This window comes from Chelonia mydas, chromosome 11 (genome assembly GCF_015237465.2).
Source record: "Chelonia mydas isolate rCheMyd1 chromosome 11, rCheMyd1.pri.v2, whole genome shotgun sequence".
NCBI classification, from domain to species: Eukaryota; Metazoa; Chordata; order Testudines; family Cheloniidae; genus Chelonia; species Chelonia mydas.
In genome coordinates this window covers 37,425,875-37,452,270 of record NC_051251.2, presented here as the reverse complement: position 1 = coordinate 37,452,270, position 26,396 = coordinate 37,425,875, and the positions used below count along the sequence as shown (strand labels likewise).

At 39.8% G+C, this 26,396-nt stretch overlaps 1 protein-coding gene across 4 annotated transcripts in view; it reads left to right on the top strand.

Moving 5' to 3' along the window:
• Positions 1-26,396, top strand: part of STK39 (serine/threonine kinase 39) — a 199,810-nt gene that overhangs the window by 64,252 nt on the left and 109,162 nt on the right. For all 4 annotated transcript variants that reach the window (XM_037912485.2, XM_043525521.1, XM_043525522.1 and 1 more), the window contains exons 6-10: positions 7,832-7,941; positions 8,034-8,135; positions 11,644-11,777; positions 15,434-15,482; positions 15,587-15,652. In XM_037912485.2, coding sequence (XP_037768413.1) covers positions 7,832-7,941; positions 8,034-8,135; positions 11,644-11,777; positions 15,434-15,482; positions 15,587-15,652 — 461 coding nt within the window. The remainder of the gene's footprint in view (positions 1-7,831; positions 7,942-8,033; positions 8,136-11,643; positions 11,778-15,433; positions 15,483-15,586; positions 15,653-26,396) is intronic.

The window sequence follows — 26,396 nt, the reverse complement described above, 5'->3', positions numbered from 1 at the left end:
TACACATTACAAGGTTGAAAATAAACTTTAATGGGAAAGCTGATTCAAATTGCAAGCACAGTCCTTTTAGTAAAGAGAGCAAATTTTCGGAAATATGTTTTTCCTTCATCAGGATGGAAACATTGTACAAGATAGAACCTATTATTTGCTCTATCTTGTATAATCTATTCAGGCTGACGAAGCAAAAACATATTTCTGAAAATTTGCTCTCTTTACTAAAAGGACTGTGCTTGCAATTTGAATCCGCTTTCCCGTTAAAGTTTATTTCCAATGTTCTATCATACAACATCATTCAAATAAAATTATTTAAACTACAGGCGTCGTGAACTGGGGGGACTGGGCCAATTTTATCAATGGTTTTTAAATCTTTGACTATTTAACAGATACAACTCTGGAATGTAATTTAATGCTAAAACATGCATTAAAATGGTCCTCTTAATTTATTTTGTATCATTAACCATTTCCAAGAAAACTGTTTAAAAATTTTAATCATCTTAGATGCTTAGAATTATACAAACAATTTTACTTATTTTTCAACTTTGGAACCATACATTTTAAACATAACTTAATTTTTGGTTATTATTTATTATTATGGAACATAATATTACCGCTCGTAGCCAGGGGCAGTCGATGAGAAGCCTTTCTTGAAATATCAAATAAAAATGAACAACCGCCAGTTCGGGGCACCTATGGTTTAAATAATTTTGGATAATGTAATATGGTAGCACATACTAACGCTAAGACACAGACATAATTTCATTACTTTAATATCTCAAAAACACTTTAATATAATCAGAAATTAACTTTTCCTCACCTCTTTGAAGGGACTGTAGCTCCCTTAGGAAGAATTTTAGGACACGTGTTCACAAACGTTTTTTCTTAAAATGACCTAAGGATTCACCCCCAAAGTTGTGTTGGACATTTTCCAATCACTCTGGATATATCACAAAAATCACTCCTAATTTATGCAAAAATCACTCCTAATTTCTATGTACTGCATATTTATATGCCTGCTGCACACAACTTTTTCAGTAAATTTAAAATTACAAACAACACTACCAAAAAACCATTGAACAGATGACATATAAAATAAGTCCGCCAGAGTGATATGGGAGCATGTACAAATGAACAAATGTACCAGTAACGGGAGCCCGTGTGAGAAATGAGCTTGTGGTTAATATCTCTTGCGATATCTTAATATACCAATAAACAAAAACATTATATATATTTTTTGCAATATACCTGTTTGTGATATCTTAAATGTTGTGTCTTGCGTCACACTTTTCCGTAATCGCAGCACTCAGCGCATCTCGTTGATCAACCCTTACAAAAGAAGTATCAACACACACTTATCTAACTAATCTATGCAAGTATGTACTTGCCTAACCTTGGCACAAGGGTGGGAGCAGTCTGCAGTGTTGCCAGATGTCTGATGATTATCTGATTCTTTAATAAAACATATCTCCAAAAAAACTTTGTAATTTTGTATCTGTATGTTAAATCTTGATTTCGGCCGAAGTGAGAATAACTGTGACATATTACGTAATAAGTGGTAAAGTAGATGTTAATATCAATTGTTATACAATCTGAAACTTTTTGGACTTTCTTGCTAAATATCATTCATTTTGGATTGAAAATGGAAGAAAAAAAAAAAACCTGGATGGGGGAGCAGTCAAGTTTTTCTGTGCTCCGGCTCCGCTCCAGCTCCGGGCAAAAACCTGCAGCTCCACTGCTCCACACTCTAATTCCAGGGCTTTGGAGTGGAGCCCAGAGCTGAACAGAAGTAACATGTGGAGGTTTGACCTTTTTCCCCCCAAAAATCTAATATTAAAATTAATGGGACATTAAATCTTCAGTTGATTTTTCTATTTAATGTTAAATTGAAATAAAAGGAAATAATTGGGCAGACTTCTAGCTGTACCTGAAATCACATGGCTTCAAGTGTAGGACATATCAGGCAATTGCTGAGACACTGTGACTTTTCTAAAACGTTAGTTCAAGTATTTGAGATCCACTCGTTTTATAAAGGAATTACCCCAAATTCTATCCATGGGATTGTATTAGATTTTTGAAAAAGCGGTTTCAATTGATTTTGTTAACTTTGGATACTCTAACTATACTTTTGATCCTATGAAGGTCATGCAGTCCCTCTCATGAGTAATACTGTGTTTCTTGCCAGGATTACCATATGTCTCTTTGGACAGTACATCACTGTGTCTTACTGTAGTTAGAATCCCTGTGATTAGTTCTATGTCTTCTTTCCATTCCTGTCCTTGGCATTACTCTCGATGAGTAAGCCCCTTCACTGTGCTGTGAAGTCATGCAGTGCATCCAGAGTTAAGGAAACTCCATGACTGTGTGGACATATGGCATGTATCCTGTGGCATGTGGTTTTTATGGCACACTTTCTAGCTAGAAGGCTATTCCACATCTTCACCTGGGGAGAATATTTGAATCTGAACTGTCTTTGCGAGTCCTGGCTGGTTTGCGCAGTTCCTGTAATGTGATTTGTTGTAAATCCAGCAATAAATGAAAGCAGAAATGCAAGATGAAAACATTTGAGGAGCTGAGAGTCATCAATTTTGATTTTTTACAGTCTATTTTAAAAAAAATCTATTTTTTCAGCTTTGTGGGTGCTCTGTATTTTCAGTTTGTATGTATTTTTTCTTTCAAAGTCATAAAAATGGTCGCAATCAAAAATCACTTTTCATTGAAAACTTTATATGCCTCCCTTTGTTAACAATTACACCTCTGATTTCTATAATTTAAAGGATTCCTGGCCACAGTGTTGGTGGCTTTGCATAATAAAGTTCAGTTCAAAATGAAAAATGTACAAAGACAAAATGGTTTATTGTTTAATGTTAAATTTTGTAAACAATGATATTTGAAAGTGTAATTGCCCTTCAGTATTCTCGCTTTTTGCAAAGTGCTAAGGCTAACAAATACTGGCGTTCATTTGTGTATGACAAATGAGAAACAGAATCTATAGGGACTTAGAAGCGTGTTAAATATTTAATTAGGCTCTTCAATCTTCAAAGAAATTGAAGTGCAGGAAAGATGTCTAGTCGCAGACCCTGGGGTAGCGGAACAGAGTTGGCTAGGGGGAATGTAGCAAACCTTTTGTTGCATGGTTTGGAATTTTTAAAAATTCCAAACTTTTTTTTTCCTCTTTCTGTTCACTACAAAGGAGAAGTGAAAGTTTTTCAGCCTACTCTTAACTAAATGGTTCTAAAATCATTACTGGCCCGTAGTCCTATAGCCTATTAAATACCAATAAGATTGTAACATCTAGTGCCTTGTGCAAGAGATAATTAGTACTTCATCGATGTTTCAGTCTTCTAGGCAAGTCAAGCTTAGAGAATATAAAAAAGCTGTGGAATAAGTGAAGGAACAGAAACCCAAGTCGAGATAAGGAGCACACACTAATGAACAATCCTCCCTTGTTATCACAGTTGGAGACTGAGGGGGAACTGAAAGAAGGTATGGGCTGTTTGGTAAAGTTTTTACTTTAGTCAGTATAAGTGACAGTTCTGTGGTAATCTTAGAGTGTGCAGCTTTAGTAATCTAGGGAAAAGGTCTTTCATTTCCACTTCGTATGTAGCTGTGGGTGCAAAACCCTTAGATTTCAGCAGGCAGGTCTTCTACTGTTCATTGATGTGGCTACGAATGACCACAGAACAGACTGTGTTTAACCAGACTCTTTTCAGATGCTTTTGAGGCTGCCCCTCAGTATTAATCTGAGTTTTAAGCCTGGGAAAGTAGCTGGGTCTTGCAGAGTGTTGTGAAGGTCTCCATATTTATTAGAAAGAAAAGGTTTAAAACTTACCACCTAATTTTGATTTTTAGAGGAAACTTCAGCCAAAACAACATAGTTTTAGAGCTCTGGGTACAACGGGCACCATGACCTCTATATTCACCAGCATTTTATTACAGAGTAACCTCCTCTGAATCCAGGGAAAAATTGGGATCTCTTGGGTACCACAGTGTAGTAAAAGTTGGCAAGTACTGATTTAGTACTGGTGACTCTCTTCTGTCATCTGCTATATAATAGAATTGTCTAATGACTCTTTTTTTTTTATTTGCAAGAAGGAGTATGAAGTAGGTTTGTCACCAAATTTGAAATAATTGTGCGTGAGGTTAAAGTCAGAGCTCAGCAACCAGTTGTGCTGTGGCATGATCAGGGATACTGTTCCTGACAGCTTGTATTCCATCTGTGTGTGGGATGTTTGTGTAGAGAGCCTCTACGTCCATGGTGGCTAGGATGGTGTTTTCTGGAAGATTACCAATGCATTGTAGTTTTCTCAGGAAATCAGCGGTGTCACGGAGATAGCTGGGAGTGCTACTGGTACAGGCGTTGGGAGGCAGGCAGGCCAGTCCTTGCCCACAGACAACCCACCAACCTGAAGCATATTCTCGCCAGCAACTACACACCACACCATAGTAACTCTAACTCAGGAACCAATCCATGCAACAAACCTCGATGCCAACTCTATGCACATATGTACACCAGCAACACCATCACAGGACCTAACCAGATCAGCCACACCATCACTGGTTCATTCACCTGCACATCCACCAATGTAATCTACGCCATCATGTGCCAGCAATGCCCCTCTGCTATGTACTTCGGCCAAACTGGACAGTCCCTATGTAAAAGGATAGATGGACACAAATCAGATATTAGGAATGGCAATATACAAAAACCTGTAGGAGAACACTCCCTGGACGCACAATAGTAATTTAAAGGTAGCCATCCTGCAGCAAAAAAACTTCAGGACCAGACTTCAAAGAAAAACTGCTGAGCTTCAGTTCATTTGCAAATTTGACACTTTCAGCTCAGGATTAAACAAAGACTTAATGGCTAGCCAGCTACAAAAGCAGTTTCTCCTCCCTTGGTGTTCACACCTCAACTGCTAGAAGAGGGCCTCATTCTCCCTGATTGAACTAACCTCGTTATCCCTAGCCTGATTCTTGCTTGCATAATTATACCTGCCTCTGGAAATTTCCACTACATGCATCCGACAAAGTGGGTATTCACCCACGAAAGCTTATGCTCCAATACTTCTGTTACTCTGTAAGGTGCCACAGGACTCTTAGTCTGGATCTGTAAAAGTGGCAAACACGGCTACCCCTCTGATACTCTCTCTCCAAAGTGACTTGGGTACATGAGCTTAATGCCTGTTGACTTTCTCCCTGCACTGTACTCAGTGAGACTTGGGGTCATCCATGCATATGCTGCTTTTGAAAATGGACTCATCCTAAGTCACTTAAATGCTTTGGAAAATCTTGCCACTCATGTATTAACTCACTGTGTGTGTGAGGCTGTCCCACTCCCACCATTCTTTCCACTTGCAAGACTCTTAAGAGGCTTCATAAACACACATAGTTAACTTCTCTTCCTTGGCAGCTGCCTGTACATTGCTACTGTCTCTTACCACGAATGTGTAACACTATTTGCTATCTAACTCCTTCAGTTTTGTCCACTTCCCTTTTCCCATTTGGTTAAGTGGCCTAACAATACAGGAAAATGTCAGTGCTAAAGGCACAGTATTGGGTTAGGACAGGGGAAATCAAGCCTCTCTGAACCTTTGAGTAAACAACCGGTATGTGTTAAAGAATCTATATCTGAGATACAAAGCTACTCAGTGAAGGAACGCTTTTTGTTATCATGACTTTTGTTCTTGTTCCTCCTCTATATATGACTTGTCAAACACTGCAGTCTCCAGCTAGTTTAATATGCATTTGAAAGTTCTTCATATCTGTGAAGTCATAAAACAGAATATATACTTATCTGTGGGGCAGTATTTGGGTGATTATTATGAAGCTTATGCACCAAATAGGTGCATAGAAATAAAATTTTAAAAATGTGGTACACGGGCTTAAAGATATAAACAAATGTGGCCTGAAAAACAAAGCTAAAACCAGCTCTCATCTGCATAACTCATTTCATGAAAAGTTAATGAATAAGCTAGAACTGAAATATAGACAACTAGTTAATAAAATAACATTTCTTCATACTTCAGTACTCAGTGCAGAATTGCGTGGTTAGATAGAAGGACTCTGTTCAGAAGACATTACCCATTACAGAATATTGACAAGTCCTAAAGCAGCAACTCCTAACCTATAATGTGTTATATAAAACAAAAGTGCTTCATGCAGCAGGCCCAGATTCTCAAGGATCTTGCTTTAATCCTTACCAAACAAGTTGCAGGTCAGGTCCCTGAAAACCATATTTAGATGGCAAACTTAAATGCATTGTTTCTTCTGTGTTTATCAGTATAGGAGGGAACCAAAAAAGACAATCTACTTGTAATGCACTTACTGGATGCACACTTGATAATGGTTTTGTGGAGAGTAATGACAGAGTATCAGTGACCAAACTCTAATCCCATTTTAAACCAAAGGCAAAATCCTAAATGCTGATCCCCATCAAAGTCAGTGGGGAAACGAATGTGAGTGGGTCCAGGTTTGGGTCTGTAATGTCTCAAATAAAGCCCTACTTCAGTTATGCTGTTAAAGAACAAAAATGTATAATACACAGCCATATGTTGAGAAGACTGGGTTCAAGTTTGAGAAAACTCTTGAATTAAGGAGTGCATTCAAGTCCTTTGAATCAATTTTTAAAAAGTAATTGTTTAAAACAAGTTGAGAATTGCTTGCTTAAAAAGGAGAATGCATAAGAAGCTGTGTTCGTAGCAACAACAAGCCTTTTAATGTTCTCTGTTCAAAAATGGTGTCTAATTGCAGGGTATATTAAGATACAGAACTCTGTAGTCCAGCATAAGAGAATCAAATGTTGCACTGATTTCATAAACTGTACGGATAATATAAAAATCCCAAATACTTCTAGAGGAAAAGACTGAATAATACAGCAGAAACAATGGTGTCTATGTTCTATAGCTGGTTCCTGACCAAGAATATAGCTTTTTTTTAATTGTCCCTGTTGCCTTACTTCATTCATGATTTTAATTCCTTTCTTTGCTGTGGTCTCCAGAGGTCTTTGCAGATGGGCACATTTTAATAAAAAGTAAAAAAAAAAAAAAAAAAAAGATAAATCAGCGGGCCCAGAAAAAGTAAGGAACCTTAGAAGTAGGGTACAATGATCAGAAAATAATACAAATTTGAAAACTTGGTGGCTCAATTCCCTTGGAAGGCAAATGGAATGTATTTGAATACTCTTCAAATATGCCAAAATTACTGGGCCAGTTGGAAATACTGCAGTCTTTTAAGATCAGAACAACCATACTGGGTTAGACTAATGGTCCGTCTAGCCCAGTATCCTGTCTTCTGACAGTGGCTGGTGCCAGATGCTTCAGAGGGAATGAACAGAATAGGCAATTTTGAGTGATCTCAAAATGTTGTCTAGTCTCCTCTACTGGCAGTTTGGAGGTTTAGGGACACCCGGAGCATGTGTCCCTGACCATCTTGGCTAAATTGCCATTGATGGACCTATCCTCCATGAACTTATCCAGTTCTTTTCTTGAACTCAGTTATATTTCTGGCCTTCACAACATCCCATGGCAATAAGTTCCCCATGTTGATGGTGTGTTGTGTATTTGTTTTTTTAACCTGATGTCTGTTAAGATGACCTTAACAGAAGAATGTGAACAGAGGAAGATAAGGCTGTTGTTCTGTGTGTCTAACATTTTTGTGTAGTTCTGCCAGCGGTAAAAAGATAACTCTTCAGCTGAATTCAATTATAAAAAAGATTTTATAATTGGACTCCTATTTTAAAATGTATATATATTTCTTTTCTGTTTAGTTTTGGTATGGGGAAGAAGGTGAACTTTTAACTTTTAACTTTTTTTTTTTTTTTAAATGTGTGTTCCAGATTTTGGTGTTAGTGCATTTTTAGCAACAGGAGGCGATGTTACCCGTAACAAAGTAAGAAAAACCTTTGTTGGTACCCCATGTTGGATGGCACCTGAAGTCATGGAACAGGTATCTTTATGACTAATGAAATGCACTTGTATCTTATGATGACTTTACATTTAAAACACCACACTAAAACTTCTTTTTTTGCCCTGCAATAGGTGAGAGGTTATGATTTCAAGGCCGATATGTGGAGTTTTGGAATAACTGCCATTGAATTAGCAACAGGAGCTGCACCGTACCACAAATATCCTCCTATGAAAGTAATTACCCTTGGAAATCATGTATAATTTAGTGTTGCATAAGTAACATTCAGGTCTTTACACGGAGTAAATTTCTGGCATTTCTCTTTTAATGACTTGGGATTGCTCTACTTTTAGCTTATTAATTAAGTCTTGTGTAGATTAAATGGAGGAGGCAAGATTGCCCAGAGCATAGAACTGGAAGATGGGATCCCTGTATTGTTCCTTGCTCTGTTTCTTCGTGACCATGAGCAAGTTGTCATGTGCAATATCTGAAAAGTGGCTGTCATTGTAGAGCTCCACGTGGTAGCACCTCTCTGACTTTAGATCAGATTTTGTTCAGATCACAAGTAATATATTTTTCTCTATAACTTCCAGCCTTTCAGGCACACCTTGTATGTAAAGGTCAAACTCTGCATTTTTTGGCTTGCACGTTATCACTAGTAACAAAGATTTTTCCAACCAGAAGTTAGCTAACAGTTCTGTTGAGGTGCGACCGAAAGAGGATTCACTTTGCTTTATCCTAGCTCTGTTGGGTCTTCAGTGCTAATAGCAGTAAAAAGTAGTTTAATCTTGGAAGGATGTTGATACTAGAGTAATTAGTGTGTTCAAAGTCACTTCCTCGAGTGTGCATCTGATGGAAGTAGAAGGGTGTCATTTTTAGTCACTTTTCTGATCATACTTCGTCAATCTGTAATATTAGAAAGATGGGGGGCCTTTGTAAGGTTCAGGGCATCTAAAACACTTTGACATCATCAAATGAATGATGGTATGAAATTGGAAATTTATTATTCTCAAAAATGGCAGAAAGCTGTAATAACTGATGTTACATTTGCCAAAAATAAGATTTTTATGTGCTGACTTTAGAGTTCACTAAAAATAATCTTAAATTGAGCAATTGAGGACTGCTCTGACAAAAATTTCCACTACTTTTCATTCATAGAATCGTAGGACTGGAAGGGACCTCGAGAGGTCATGTAGTCCAGTCCCCCGCACTCCCAGCAGGACTAAGTATTATCTAGACCATCCCTGACAGATGTATGTTTAACCTTCTCTTAAAAATCTCCAATAATGGAGATTCCACAACCTCCCTGGGCAGTTTATTCCAGTGCTTAACCACCCTGACTATTAGGAAGTTTTTCTTAATGTCCAAACTAAATCACCCTTGCTGCAATTTAAGCCCATTGCTTCTTGTCCTGCTCTGAGGTAGATAACAATTTTTCTCCCTCCTCCCTATAACAACCTTTTTATGTACTTGAAAACTGTTATGTCCCCTCTGTCTTCTCTTCTGCAGTCTAAACAAACCCAATTTTTTAAATCTTGTCTCATAAGTCATGTTTTCTAGACCATTAATCATTTTTATTGCTCTTCTCTGGACTTTCTCCAATTTGTCCACATTTTTCCTGAAATGTGGTGCCCAGAACTGGACACAATAAGCCAGTTGAGTCCTAATCAGCACAGAGTAGAATGGAGGAATTACTTGTGTCCTGCTTACAACACTCCTGCTAATGCATCCCAGAATGTTTTATTTTTTTGCAGCAGTGTTATACTGTTGACTCATTTAGCTTGTGATCCACTATTGCCACTCAGATCCTTTCTGTAGTACTCCTTCCTGGGCAGTCATTTCCCGTTTTGTTTCCTTTTTCCCATTTTATTAAACAGCATCGCCATCCCTGAGCTTTACTTCAAAAGATTAAGAAGTCTTGAAGTTAGCTTGATCTTTGCTTTTCTGGGAAGCAGTCTTGAGTGAATTTTAGTAGGGAACATTTTAAAAAGGAACATTTCTTAGATAAAAACAGAGGTAGTTACTGCTGTTTCATATTCTCTTTTAAAATTACTAAATTAACATTTAAGAATTTAAAAAGTTAATGTTCTGAATGTAGAGAAACTCTATAACTTCATTTCATTTGTTTTTAATATGCTTAATTTACAGCAACTGCTGTACATAGCAGTATGCCTACACAACCCTCTCAGATTGATACATTTCTATCCAAAGTGTTAGAAGAGTTAGCTGCCATGGCATTTCAAAAGAGGAATGTGGTGGTTTTTTCCCCCCCAGAGTTTTTTTGCTTTAAACTCAGTATAACACTAGTTGATTGCTTGTAGCAACTTCACTATTATGACTCTCTTCTTTCATTTTACCAGAATTAAACTGACTAATCCTGATGTGAAGAAACTTTTTTCAGTATTGTACAGTACTGCTGTTTTTTGTTTTGTTTTTCCTTGTCTCCTTGGTGAATAGTAAATTGTCTTTTATTCTCTTGTCAAGTGTACTCGTCATTGGTCTAAGAGGGTTGTGTGAGAATGCTTATATGTACAGTGGCTGCACACATTAGTGCAGATTTATGTATTTATGAGGCTCATGTTAAGAGTTTGATTTTTAACTAAACTTTATTTTAGTGAAACTATCTCATTGAAGTATTGATACAACATAAAAGTCCATTACAGTACATGGAAAAACTCATTAGCTGAGCCTGACCTTTGTTACCTTTTTATATTAAATTTCTGTTCAAGTAGGCCATGTTTTGATGTTTACAATGCTCTTCTCTCTGGTAACGAACTTCTTTATTCATGTGTTTCTGCTAATTCCAGATCGCTTTCTTGGTTTAATGTTTCGTTAGCTCCCCTCTTACATTTTTTTTTCCATTTATCTCCTCTGCCTGCTATTTGATCAAGGTCGTCTTTATCCTTTTCTGGAGTTGAAACAAGCTGATCCAAGTTGTATGGCCTCATCCTTCAAAGATAAATTGCTTCCTCTTTTCCCTCACCCCCTTTTCCATCCCATGCTTTTCCCGTGTGCATAGCTACCAACAACAAACTTTCTATGTAAATATTTTAGCATGGGTCACTTGCAGAATAATATAGAAACAATTCTCTCTGTCTTCCATAACTTTTACAAGGTGTCCAGATGCAACTTATCTGGGAGCAAGACCATCCTAGGGATATTTCCAGACCTTTGTCTTCACAAATGGGTGGCTTTAGCTATATGCTATCTTTATGTTCTCCAAGGTCAGATGTGTGGCATTGTGGGTGATGTGCCACAGGCTTGGTTACAGGTAGGGGGAGAACTGGTTTTGAGTATTGCCTGTCAGCCATTATAAAACACAGTGCAAAAACCTATGCCATCCCTGACTTGCCACTCAACTTTTTTTCATTCTTTTTAGAATGGCTTTTCTGTTTCTTTTGGAATCTTTTACGATAGACTGAAGCATTTTGGTCTTCAGGACTTTTAAATTATTTCTGGAGACCACCAACTCAGAACTAACAAGTGGGTTTCATAGTATGTCTGAACATCACTTTGCTCCATCTATTTCTGATACTCAGTGAAGGTCTGATAAGTGAATGAACCCCATAAATGTCAGAGTAATGTGTACAAATTTACTACCCTGTTAAGCATTGTGTGATGCCTCAAGATGTTTTAAACAGGAACTTTCTATGTTTGGTGGAATATTTGTATCCTATTTCAGTTATTATTGTGTTGTAATTTCACTGAGACACTTACCATGTCACCTTTTTGGTTTTACTATAGGTGTTAATGCTGACATTGCAAAATGACCCTCCCACTTTAGAAACGGGTGTAGAGGACAAAGAAATGATGAAAAAGTACGGGAAATCCTTTAGAAAACTAATTTCACTATGTCTTCAAAAAGACCCTTCCAAAAGGTATGGCTTTTTTGTTGTGTAAAATGGACTTAGTCCAAAATTCAGTGAGGACTATTATACTTTAAAAATCATTGTTATGAATTCTTTCTTAAATATTTATTTGGAAAATCCTTGTTTCCTAATATTAGGTCTTTGGTTTGGGGAGAAGGAGTTGGCTTTTAACAAACTTGTTGAAGCTTGATGATTAACTTGGTGTACTAGTATCCAAATATTCTACTTCTGTTATGCAAAGCACTTCTCAAACATTTTGAAAAACCCCAGTTCCTGCCCTGAAGAGCTTACAGTCTCTCATTTGAAACAAACAAACAAAACCCCTCACTACTTCTTTCAAGCCCATGTTAAAGATTATGACCATGCTGATCAAGCTGAGCTTTTACTGTCTGAACATACTGACTGCTTGAGCCTAAACCAGAAAATGCTGTTGGCCTTCCTTGTTCTGAGATGAGCTTATTTCTAACTCTACATTGTCATTTGCGCTGTGTGACAAGATTGTTTCAAGAGAGGGTTAAGGTGTTTATGTTAGAAATAAATAATGTAAACAACTGAATGGCTCTGAGCTAACTTGAAAATTATATATTCCCTCTTTCTTCGTTTCTTTCTGAATCATAAGTTTCTGCTCTATTTTTGTGACTGAAATACTTCAGATAATTACACTCTTTGTTCCAAAACTGTTGGTAAAGTCCCACAATGATGTCTCCCATTGTCCTTTTGATAGCGCTTTCAATGTAAATCCATTTTGTATGTTTCTCTTGCTTGGACACTGTGAGAGCCACATTCTGTAATTAACATGTTTTCTTAGTATATTTAATAAATCACTTATCTGTTTTAGAAATTACAGTACTCGCTGTACAAAACAATTCTCCTTGTCTGAGTCACCTGACTCACTGCTCTCTTACCTTATTTTCATAGTGTAATTTGAGTTCAGTGGTATTACAATAGTGTAAAATTAGAGTAATATAGTTGTGAGTGAGACTTAGTGAGCCTGCTGTAAATCAGGGTAAATATGGTCAGAATAAGGCTTAAGAGCTGAGAGCAGAGATAATAGATCAAGAATAGTTAAGAAATAATAAGTGCAAACAAGAGACCTTTTTTTAATTTCCCAGAACCCCTCAGAATTCATCCTCTTGGTTCAGGAGATCATTTGTGTAGTATCTTCAGATTCCCCAGACCTTTATAGTCTGTCTCATTAATTTTAAGCCCTCAGAGTCTGGTTATGCTTTAAGCATAGTCCTACAACTTGCAGACTGCTTAAATACATTTTAGTGTTTTCTTTAGATTGAAACATGTTCTGGAAAAACAACTTTTATTATGGTTACAAATTATTGTAGAAATGGCCAAATGTTTTCGGGGCATGATTAAACTGGTGATTGTCCCTAGGAAGTTAGCAGTTGCTGTAGTTTTCCCTGTCTCTCTGTATTTGGAATATCTGCTGCAAACACTTGATTCCTCGCAGTTCAGTTCCCAGTGGTTAGCTGTTCTGTGTGTGACCATCAGGGTATTAACGTTCCTGGTGACTTTCTGCTTTTTTAGTGTAAAATTAAAGTACAGTGCTAGTGCCTGTGCATGGCTCCTGCTGTTAGATCTGACTACAACGGATCTTCCAATTTTCTTTTACAGCTTCCATTAGTTTGCCCATTTTTAAAAGGAAACTTCTAGGTGCATCACCTATTCACATATCCAAGTGCTGTGGATATACTGGATCTGAAAAATGGTCTATAAAACTTTTTGTTGTCTATCTCTAAATTGGATCGTTTTCTCCTTGATGGCAGGAGCTCTGTCTCTCTGTACCACATGTGGAGCATGTGAACGGGGCTTATTTAAATAATAAAACCTTTCTTCCTGGTCTCTTCTTCCCTTTCTCTCCAAAACCTTATACCACATCAAATAAGAGTGGCACATTAACAAGCTAAGCAAGCTTTCAATCAACATAGAATTTGCAACTTTGTGTGGACACTCCATCTCAATTGGGTTATAATCACATTTTATCTTAAACCCATGCAACTTTTGTGTGTAGACAAGCCCTTGTGACCTTCCTGAATTACTGTAGGTGGTTCTTACATTTTAACCACTCATAGACAAATGCAGTGAGGCATTAATTGGGCTTTGTTTGGGTTTCTGTTCAGTCCTCTTTATCCTCTGCAGTAGGGATATAATATGATATAACTTATTTTTTAGTTGAAAGTCCACTCTTCCATTGAAAATTAAACATTAATTTGTGAAAAGGTGTCTGGTTTTTTGTGCAAAGTTAGAATTTTTCTTCCCTTCCCTCCATTGAAAAAACTGAATGCCCAAAGACCAAAATACTCTGATTCAGATATGCCACCATGGTGCTCATGGGATTTGTGGCTTGGTTCCCTCATGTCCCCAGTCCCTTCTATGGGCCATGCTTCCCAGCTAGAATACATCTCCTATAATGCACCTTGGCATAGGGACTCCCATGATGTACCACCTCCCCTCACCAAGAAGGGGATGGTGGTGTATCATGGGAGACCGAGCCCATAATGAAGAACTATAATGAAGACCAGGAACATCAGGTACCTGAGATACAACTCCCCTGGGGCACCACAGCAGCATTTTCAAGTCAAAGTGGTTTTTTTTGTTTGTTTTTAATTTGTGCTGAAATATTCATATCTTTTGGTTGAAATTTTCTGTGGCGGGTGGGGAACCCAATTTCTGGCCAGCTCTGCTTGACAGTAGACAAATATATTGATCGGTCTTCTGCTGTACCTCTAGGCAAAAATGGGCAAATGTTGCTCCTCCTTGTTCAGAACTATAGCATATCATTGGGGTAAACAATGAAGGTTGTGACTTCAACTGCTGCAGACTTCAGAAGTGTAAATTCAGGGGGGCCTGGGAGGAAGATCGCTGAACAGAGAACTCCCGGGACTAAAAATAGAACATAGAGCATTTGGCCTCTAGGACATTGCATCAGATTCTACGTGTGTGTCTAGGGACTGAAAGCTCTGACAGTGCTGTTTGGTTTATGAAACAAGTTAATAGGCTCAGTCCAGTTCCTTGTGGACAGGTGTTCAAATCACTGAAATAAATGGCAATTGGTGCTTACCTCACTATTGGGAAAATTTTAATGCTCTTTTCATCTGTATAAGCTGATTGCTCTTGAGCAGGGGTAGTCAATAGGTGGACCACGGGCCAAATCTGGGCCACCAGATGCTTTTTTGAATGGACTCCAAAATTTTTTAATTTTATTGTTGTTTTTTATTATTTTCTCTGGAGTCTGGACCTTGATTATACCTTAACAAAAAATTTGGACCTTGACAAAAAATAATTGGCTACCCCTGCGTCTGGAGCATGGTTTAGGCACATGGGCTGGGTCATCTAGGGAAGCATGCATGTCTTTTTAATGGTTAAAAGCAGGTTGTAAGTCTTGGCTTTTTAATCCAGCACCCCTCACGAGCACTAAATTCATTTTAAAGAAAAAGATGGACAATGAAGGACAGGATATTGATTTATATCCAGTGCTTTCACCATCTCCCAACGTGTATAGTGAATTAATACATAGACCATTATGGATTTTAAAATTAATTTTGCAGCTAGCATTGCTATTCATTCAGCACTAATTCAAAAGTACCATGTCATGTACAGTATTCATTAGGAGGGATCTCTGTTTCTGCTCTAATTTATTATCAATCTTTCAGGCCCACAGCCGCGGAACTTTTAAAATGCAAATTCTTCCAGAAAGCCAAGGTAAAATGCTTAATCCGACATGTAAATCTGCTCTGTTTTACAATCTATGTGAATCTCCTGTTTTGCTTGTATTGGGTTTAACTGTCCAAATGTTGGTTTTTCAGAATAGAGAATACCTGATAGAAAAGCTTCTTACTAGAACACCTGATATAGCACAAAGAGCAAAAAAGGTAAGGTTCTTCACACTTTTTTCTCTAGACAGTGGAATAGGATATTGTCCAGAGACCAGCATGAGGGAAAACTCAGTATGTTGATTTTTAACTGTCTGAATGTAGCAATTCTCTCACTAACCCCTTCACAGATGGTGACTATTGAAAATGAATAGCTTCTGAGGTTGAGCTTTCTCCAAAAAGTCTTAGGTCATTTTGACTTCCTTCCTTATTGTGCCTTGTCAAGGTGGTAAGATGGGGGGGAGAGTTTTTTTTCTTTACATTTTTAGTTGGAAAGCTATAAAATCAGGAAAATCCTTAGTTATTAGGAGGTACAGAAAATGTTGAGCATATAGGTCCACAGACAGAGGAAATGAAGTCATGAATTCAGGACATAAAATACAGAGTTAAGAACACAACAAAAAATATTTACAAAGGATTACCTGGTTAGTGTGCATTTCCATGTAATTATTATAAGTCACAAAGACTTCAGTAAAAGTTCTTCAGTTAGGAAGAAGCTGGCAACAGGGCACTTCCAGAGAGGAATGCTTGTTCTCTTCCCTGACCCAACAGACTTGTTGAGCCACTGAGCCACATGCTGCAAGGCTTTGCTCTTCTCTTGGGCTTTCTGAGAGGTTGGCTTGACTGGGAACTGAGGGCTAAGGTGGGAACTCTCTCTTCAGGAGTCTTGTGGCTATTGACCCAATATAACTTGCAAGAGCGAGGGAGTTTTCATCATAACTATTGTAGAAGCCTCTAGAGTTCAGAAAAGACATTTTTCAGTGAACTCAAAAATATATAGTTTAAGCTACTCACTCTTAATTTTTTTTTTGTTCCCTAATAAACAAAGGGCAGTGCTGGGACATAGAGGTCTGATCAGGTCTAACTTTTAAAGCTGGACCCAAACGTGACTAGACTGCAGTCATTCCTGAGCCTGAGAGTGTAGAATTGTTTCAGCTCTGACAATTGTAGGGTATTTGTGCTCAGGGAGCTATGGGCAAAGCACTGGGGTTACTGCCTGCAGGCCAAGGTGGGGTGTTCCATGACCAGAGGTTCAGTGGGATTTTTGCCCTCATGGAAGTTCAGGGCCTGCGGGAAGTGATGAGTTCAGCACCGCTCATTGGGAAAGCTGCCTTGTCTGCAGGGACCAGCAGGCCAGCAGTGGTTTGTTCAGACACCCCATCTCTGCGATAAGGCCAAGCAGCTGGAGCACCTGCTACCTAGCAGTGTAGGCCCAGGGGTTATTCCCCCTTCTGTTCATTCTTGTGAGGTGGGGAGAGGGGCACCCTCCCCTGAGCAGGCTCAACTTGCCAGCAGCACTAGGATGCTTCCACCCACCTGGGCAAGAGCAGCACCACTACTGCCACAGCTCTCCTTAGAATTAATCCTTGTCCTGCTTCCGGGAGTTTGAATCCTGTTGCTCCACCAAGTCATTCCTGCTTGGGGTACCGTACTTTCAGAGGGGGGGCAATGGAGTCCTGGTCAGACGGGCTGGGGAGCAAGGAGGATGTTGAGGGGAGGGGGAAGGTATAGGAGGAGAACAGAGGATTGTGGGGCAGGGGGAACTGTGGAGATGGTGGGCCTAGGGAAAGCGGGGCAGCGCCTGGGGAAAGGAGTGGGGGTGGGGAGGAGAAGGCAGGGTGAACGGCTGAAAGGAGGAGCAGGTGAATAACTAACGTAGGCTAAAAAGGAAATGTGATAGGGCTTTAGGAAGACAGACAGACACAGTGTCCGTTCCCGTTTGGTTAACAAGACCCTACTAGAAATCATTGACAGGCAATAGGGATCTGAGGCAGGGTGGGTGGTGGTAATATTCTAGAGGAGGAGGAGAAGCAGTTCTGGAAATAGAGTGTTTGGGAAATAGTGGTTGGGAAGAAGTAGGCAGTGTTAGAGATGGAAAGAAGGAGCAGGAGGACCCAGAGGCGGATTGAGTAAATGGACTTCTTTATTGTGGTACTTGTTCACCTCTTTTATCTCAGTTAATATGTAAATACCTAAATTTAATACAACACCCCCAAAACCCTTATTTGATCGTTTGAATGCCCATATACTGAATATTAATAGCTATATACTAAATATAATTATACCTGCCCCGTTTACCGTTTAGAGCGTTAAGCATATTATACAGACCTTTTTATCTTGAAGATACGTTTCTTTGCAGTAACTGTAGCCACAAGTTCCCTTAATCAGCAGTTCACAGGGGAGGGAGGAAGGGGCCATGTCCCCGAGCTCGTTTTATGTATCTGGGGGGTGTAACACTTCTTCACACAAGCGTATCCTTCAGACAACCATATTCCTCATGCAGCTGCGAAACTTATCTATCCTTAACCAGGGAAGGGAAGGGAAAAGGTTGGCAACTTTATCTATCAAGTGAAGAAATAGTGCTTGCCTGTGCCGCACTCCCTATTACCGTGAAAGCGGTTACCCAGGTCTTTACATAACCCTTACATGCCCCAACACGCAGGAGGAATGGAAGACTCGGAGGGAGCGCAGTGAGCACCACATCTCTTTGCCCATGTGGTGATGCAACATGTGTTGGAAGGAGTTTGTGTAATTTAACTTTAAAAGGGGGGAAAAATAGGATTTTTCACTTTATACCATAGTGGGAATCACTATAACCTTCTATCTCCGAAGACCCATTTCTAAACCTTTATAGCACGGACCACATTTTATATAGTTTGTCTCCTGACCATGCAGACCAGCCTCCCCTCTCATTCACAGTCCCATAATATCTGAGTCAACTGCAGCAAATTCTCATTAGGAAAGTATTTAATGGAACTTTATCTCATAAAGTAACATTTCATTTGGAGATGAGAAGCCAGCACAATGCTAGCTCTCCGTGGATGGCCATTAAGTACTCCCGAGACCACAGTTTTGGGCACCTCTGCTCTTAGATTCAGGGTAAACCCCAACACTTCCCCTACCTTCTTAGAATTGCGAAGAAAACAGACAGTCCTGAGAGAGCTGTAAACGCCATCACGTACTAAAAATGCTAATAAACATCTGCCAACTGCAACATAAACTGAAAAATGTTAAGTTTTCAGCTAGTGAAGACATTAAATTATTTAAGCTTTAATTCACTTACAATTTTTAGTTGGCTGCTATTTTAAGATGCTATAAAATATAAATCTATTTCAATATTGAATTGATTGTTTAAAAATATTTAATAAATAGAACTTGAGCAACTAAACTTATGCAACCTGTGAAATGTCAGTCAGAAATCACTTTTCGAAGAACCCATGGGCTAGAAAGGTGGGGAAGGCAATTCGTGTCATCAGTACTTTAAAATATATTTTAATATGGCATTTGGCATGAAATGCCTGTAATTGACATCCATGCCAATCCTGCTAGTACAAGTATAGTAATGTAATTTCTGTTGCATCTAAGATATGTGTGATTAGTTTGCCTCGCTGCCCAGAACTCTGGCCTTATTCCACTTAGTTAACCTTTTTCTCTTACCTAATGTCCTCTTTTGCTGCTGCTGTGCTGCATCAGCACTGTTTGTGCCTATTCCTTTATTTTAAACGTGGTTCACATCAGCTTGGTATAATCCTAAAGACCCCATCTTTAAACAGCAGCTTTAAATGAATGGGGAAAATGTGTGAGGCTGTAAAAAGTGTAACCTTACAAAATTGGGATTTACAATAGATATCTACTCCCCAATCATATGTCCCCCCCTTTTTTTTGTTTGTTTGTTAATTTACTAGTTCTAGGTTATATGTTTTCTACAGAATTAACTTTGTATTTTGAAATAATCTCCTCCCTCTTGGCACTTTCAGACAGAGTAATGGTAGCCAGACACTTTCTGAATTTGATCATGTGAGAGGAGTGTGACTTATCTTCCACCCTCCCATCCCCCCATAAAACCTAGTTTAATATACGTTAGTACTGATTTTCCTGGCAATAGCATAATACTAGGAAACTTCTTATTGGCACTCCAACTCCATTATAAATACATTTATGACAATTCTGTGTATCTTGAAGTTGGGTTGCATTTTGTAATGTAGAACACGCATGCATTGTTAGAGGTCACAGTGGAAAATAAAGTGACATCATGCAGGTGTAATTGCACTAAGAGCCAGGGATTGGTGAAAACAGGAATCTTTAGGCATTGGCCCTCTTCTTGAGGGTAGGAAACATTTTTCAAATAGTAACTGGAGGAAGGGTGAACATTAAGCTCAGAATTCGGATGGTCATCTATTCCTCCCACCCCAGCCGTCTCCCTTCCTCCACAGGCCCCAGGAGTTTATCTTTTGAGATTTTTACAGTGGTTAAGAAGTTAGTAGAAAAGGGAGTTGGTCAGCCTTGTCCTGTTCAGAGCAGGCCTACCAAGTGCTCAGAGAAACCAGATGAAGAGTGGAACCATCCGTCCTGAGACATAAGAGCTGAGTAGGGAGTTGGATGAGGCTACAGTTATTAGGCAACTTTTCCAAAAGACTTCTTTATCTTTTTTTTGAAATCCTGGAGACAGCTGCGTCACGAGGCTTGAGGCTGGGGAAGACTGTTCAAGTGGAGAAATAGGCACAATAAGGAAATTCTTGTCTTAAGCAAGAATGTGGTTTCCATTATGACTTTAGTTAAAGTTTATTTTATTTTTTTTGCCAGTCCTTTCCATGTGTTTTTTTAAGATAAGTTCCACTGTATTTTTTCAGGCTTGTTAGTATTGTACATTTTCCAAATATATAACTGTGCATCCAATTTATGAGCAGAAGTACACTTTAGAACTTGGGGCCTCATCCTGATCACACTGAAGTGAAGTCAATAGCAGTACTTCAATGGGAGTAGGATTTTATCCTCAGTTTAAATAAAATACAACTCCAAGGAAAGTGTCTTGATTCCTTTGTGGCTAGACTGATTGTATTATGCTAAAAGGAAAAAAATTACATTATAGGGTGCTATCAAATATAATACTGAAAGCAAACATTACTAAACAAATTCTTCTAAAAGAGAAAAAAAAAAACCAATCCACACAACAAGAATATTAGCTTCTGGTTGTTTCTGAATTAACAAGTGGATGGAAATTGAATGAGATCACCACAACACAAGCTTGAAGTTGATAAACTTTATCCTGAACCTGCAATTTCAGGAAGAGGATTGCTGTGAGCCATGCTGACCCTGGGACATGTATGAAATAAACTGCTGTCATAAGATATGTGGAAACCAAAACAGTGAGTTTGTTTTTTTCCAATATGGCACTTACACTGTCAACGGAAGCCTTGGAACACTTGTGGGTGTTGAGCCTGAGTCCTCTCCAATCCTGAACTTGCAGAATCAAACCAATCTCATAAACAAATCCAAGAATTTTGAAACTACTCAGCACCAGTGTTGGTGCCCGAGATGGTCCATATTCCACTGCAACTTAAAGTTTTTAAGTGACTTTATATCATACAGCCATTAAAATGGCAGCCATTGTATACTGTCCCTCACGATTTAAAAGCACCTACATGTTTATCTTCATCATAAGAACCTATAGGTGATGTTTTTCAAACTTAACTTCAGTGAAACAGTGATTGTCTCTTGCATGCCAGTGTTGACCTGATGGCTTGTTTAGATGTTTCCAGCAGTAGCTCTGATGAGGGACTCCAGGGTTGTTTGAGTCTCTCTGTGATTGAAACCAAGTATTGATGGGCATGTAAACTGACACAAATGTACTCAAATTCTTAACTATTGTGGATTTGATTTTTTTTTTTTTTTTTTTTTTTTTGGAATTTTATCGTGAATCTCATGGTGGTTGGAGGCTGCTCTTTTAGAACCCGAGTTCCTGAAATTAAATAACTGCTTGAGAATAAAAACAAAACAAAAACCTTAAAGTTTCTAGCCCTTGTGGTTGCAGAGAAACCCAGAATCATAAGCTGTGTGCACTCGAAAGTTTCAATGCTGAGAAGGCAAATAAGACCCCACTTATTTTTAAATCTTGCATTATTTTTAAACCAATCTCATGCTACCTTTGGGCCTGACTCATGACTTTAGAATGGTTAGCATTGGCTGTATCTTGGGTTAAAGATCATGACAATGAACATCTGTTAAAGATCATGACAATGAACACGTGTTCTAATATCAGAAATGTATTCTGATGGCACAAAGTGTTAAATGAATTTTGTGGTGGTGGAAAAGTTCTGGAATAAGAATTGTTGAAACAAGCCTTTTCTTTACAGAAGGGGTTGATTCTAGGCAGTGGTAGTGCAAGCGTCTTGTTACCTGTCTTAGCTCTGAGAGGGCTCCTAGCCTAAGGGGATAGCTAATTTTCCATGACTGTTCAGTCCCTGGCCTCTTGCCTGTGAAAGGTGCCAGTTGTGGTGGAATTTCTAGGTGTGGGTACTTTCCTGCTAAAGAACTGGATTGAAACCACCAACTCCCCCTGTGTAGGCCACCAAACACTAGTGTGAGATGTTGACTGTCACTAACTGTGCTGGATTTGAGCCAGGGTGCTGGAGGGTGGGCGGCTCTGTAGCCCATTACTCCTCTCTGGAGTCCTACAGCCCTCAGTCCCTTCAATCTAGAAGAGGCCAAACTGAACAGACATTGCTCAGGATGCACGTACACAGTTGACATGGAGGATTATCTCAAATTTTGTAAATTGTCTCCAACTACTGTTTTCCTAATATGCTGTGAAACATGGTGGAGGAGTAGGTCCTTGTGCCTGCTTAACTTGGTATGGGGACAGTCAAAGAACCCAAATTTATTCCAGAACGTAATCTGTAGGTGTGAACATTTGGAAATGAAGAGGTCAGGAAACATGGGAAGTGGCCTGCGCGGTGTTTCTTTGTTTTGTTTTTGTTAAACTGTCAAGAGGCGTGGGCAAAGTAGCTTAGCTCCAGAAGGGATTACAGTTGAATTTGAAGGATGAATTGGAAGCAGTGTTGCCCAGTGATGAGCTGCCAAAATCTTAACAAATGGTTCCCTCCTCACCCCACGAGGGGGTCGTTGTCCCCCCCCCGTACCCTCTGGACTCCTGCCCCGTCCAACTCCCCGCGTTCCTTGATGCCTTCCCTCTCCCCCCAGGACCTCTGCCCCATCCACACCCCTCCCCTGACTGCCCCCAGAACCAGGCAGGAGGGTCTCGTGGGCCACCGTAGTGGGTGCCTACCCCACCCCTAAGAGCCAGAGGGACCTGCCGGGGGGCGAGGTGGGGAGTCCTGGAGGTGCTTACCTGGGGTAGCTCCCAGGAAGCATCTGGCAGGTCCCTCTGGCTCCTAGGGGCAGGGGAGCGTAGCTAGTGGGGGAGCAGGGGGAGCGGCCGCTCCCCCCACTGATCACATCAAAAGTGGCACCTTAGGTGCCAACTCCATGGGTGCTCCGGGGCTGGAACACCCATGGGGAAAATTTGGTGGGTGCCCACTGGCAGCTCCGCGCCCGGCCCCAGCTCACCTCCGCTCTGCTTCCACCCCTGAATGCACCGCCCCTCTCTGCTTCTCCACGCCCCCTCCCCGGCTTCCTGTGAATCAGCTGTTCGCACAGGAAGCCTGGGAGGGCTGAGAAGCAGGCGGTGGCTTCACACTCAACCTGAGGGTGGTGGAAGTGAGCTGAGGCGAGGAGCGGTTCCCCTGCGTCCCGTCCCCCTCCCTCCCCCCCAGTTACCTGCTGCGGTGCGGGCGGCCCTCTGCGCCTCCCCGTCCCAGCTGACCTCTGCCTCCCTGGGCCTGAGTGCGAAACTGCTGCCTGCTTCTCAGCCCGCCCCGGCTTCCCGCGTGAACAAGCTGATTTGCGGGAAGCTTGGGGGGCAGGGGCGGAGAAGCAGAGTGGAGTGGCGCATTCAGGGGAGGAGGCAGAGCAGAGGTGAGCTGGGGCCGGGGGTGGGTTGGGGCGGGAAGCTGGCGGTGGGTGCTCTGCACACACCAAATTTTCCCCTTGGGTGCTCCAGCCCTGGAGCACCCATGGAGTCGGCGCCTAAGGCGCCACTTTTAGCCAGTTAAATTTAGAAACCCTTTTAGAACCGGTTGTCCCTTGCAGAACAACCGGTTCTAAAAGGGTTTCTAAATTTAACAACCGGTTCTAGCAAACCAGTGGGAACCGGCTCCAGCTCACCACTGGTGTTGCCTGCACTCACTATTTTACTGCAAGTCTCTGAGTGTATGTATATAATAATTGAAAGCTCCAGCTTCTGGAGTTAAGTAATAATGAGAGCAGAGATTTTTTTTACATAAAAACAAGTGAAATAGGTTTCTAATGCTCACGGTTGTAGAGAAGCTTGGAAAGGTTCAGAAACCAAAAGAAGGCAAAAAATTTCATTTTTATTTCTTTAAAAAAACAAACAATACTTGACTTCTTGAGACCGGACTCTTCCAGCTGGAGATGCGGTAGGAGCTACTGGGGGACTGCTAGAGAAGTGGAACTGGACAATATGGAAATAACCTAGCCAGAGGTAGAATTTATGGGAGAATGGATATAACTGAAAAATATTCCTTGCTCAAGAATTGAAAAACCTAGTATGGGGCTGAACATTTGGGGGGTTGATGGGAACAAGCCCTTAAAATAGGCATGACTAGAAGAGCAGAAGATGAATTGGGACACGCTGGAATAGTGGGTATGTAAATATTGGGTGAGAGCTCTGTTTAAGGCTTGGGAAGAAAACAGCTGCTGGGCTCGGTGTATTCAAAATGTATATGCACAGATGCATATAGAATATGAAGTTCAATCAAAAAAGCAAATAAACAGCTCTGAGTTTTAAAAGGTTTGGATTTCTAACCATGTAGTTTAATAGTCACATGTCCAGGAGAGGGCAGCAGTGTATTTGTATTACATTGATTTAAGTGCAAAATAAAAATGAAGTGTACTCTGCCTTCTACGTTGACATGATAATAATTATAGTTACAGAAAGCATTAAGTTAGAAAAGGCTTTGGTTCAGGGGTGTAAACACTATTGCACTCATTAGAATACAAGCTTCTTTTTGATAATTAATTCAGACACATTCAATATGGAAACGGTTTGGGTCTCCGTGTTTATTCTCAGGTACTGTGAAAATGTCTGATTTCAGCATCCAAAATTGTACTAGAGCTTTCATTTGAATAGGCTTATAAAAATAAAAAAAATTGAAGAATGAACTTCGGCAAACCTTATCAAATCCGTGTAGAGATGGAGAACTCAAATTTGAGGACTCTTGTGATGTATGCAAGAGGGAGTAGAGACCTTTCGTTTTGCTATTTTAGTTGCAAAGGGAGGAATTAAAGTGTGACACCTAACGCAGCATTCTCAAACCTTTGAGCTTTAGTGTAACTTTTTATGTTAGTGGAAGTTATAGTTATCATCCTAGCCCTTATTTTTTAGGGCATGATCCTAAATAACACATGACTGGGCATAGTGCTTGCGGTCAATTGTAGTACTTACTGTAGTAAGCACTTTATTTTGTAGGGGCCCTATTGAAGTCAGTGCGGGTTCTATCATTAACTTAATTAGTGCCCGGATTATACTTGTATTGCTGCTAGGATCAGTGCCTTAGAAAGCAATTGTGCAGTCGGGAAAACTATAAGTAAGGCAGCATTCAACTTCCATCATTATATATTTTCTAAGAAAGTGGTTGGTTGGTCACTTAGACATACTCTGAAGGGTAACACATGGTGAAGGGGATCTGAATATTTTGAACATAAATTTCCAATTACTTCTCAAACAAATAAAAATCTTTGCTAGTGATTCACCATCACTCTGATTATCCATATGAGTAGCTAGGAAATAGATCTCTAGAGCTTCTATGTCTAGGTGTGTACATCTTTGGCTGAACTACCTATTTCAGCAATTAGTTACCCCTTTAATCTGGTTTCTTTCCACTCCTGTCCTTAGCTGCTGGGCTGTAGTGTACAGTACCTTACTTTGAGATGCGGAAAAACAAGTGAATGGCTCTGTTCACATATATGAATTAGCCATTAGGGGGTGCCATGAGAATAGCTAATTTGAGATTCCTGTGTTCAGGCTGTCTCTCTTTTTTTTTTTTTTTCCTTTCTCAGAGAAGCATTCAATCTTCACTACCCTAAGGACTTAAACTTCCAATTCCTCTTCCATACAGCTGCACATTTGTGCCTAAAAGATGAAATATTTCAGTGAAACAATATGAATTGGAGAGATGTGGATGACTTACTGTTTTTAAAAATGACAATGGAATTTTATGTAGTGGAACTAACAATTGGAGAAATATTACTTGAAAAAATAAAATCAGCACACTTCAGATAACGTGATAGTAACAGAAACCAAGATCAGATTTTCGATCTCTAAGCTTGTTTAGGTTGAGTATAAACACGTCTGGCTTAATTCTGCTTTCCAAAACGAAGCATGTGTTACAAATATTGTGGGAAACATTCCGTTCTTGTTACACACAAGCTATGCCAGGTGAAGCAACATGGAGCCTCGAGTCTGAACTCTGAACTTTGATTGCTCAAAGAAGCATTATTATTGAGAAGAGGAGTTGGGGACCAAGTAAGAGGGTGGATTGGGCAAAGACCTTAGAAAGGAAAAGGAGGGAAAGCTGGACAGCTATTTGAAGAGAAAACAAAGGGGACCAGTAGCAATCTCTTGTTAGTACTATTACCTACAAAGGTTCCTTAGTCTTACCATTAATATCATGATTCAACATTTCCTTGTTTGCTAGGGGAAAACAAGAACCTCTTCTGCAGTACTTTAGTGTTTGTAAAGCTATTGGCTGTGAAGTGCTTTGTTGTGGTGCAGATGAGCAGAAAGGCACATGGTTGCAAAACATAAATTCTTCATTAGTGGTAATCTGGTCATCACTACTTCTGCGAGTAGTGAAACCTGCGATCCTACCTTTTTTGCAGCACA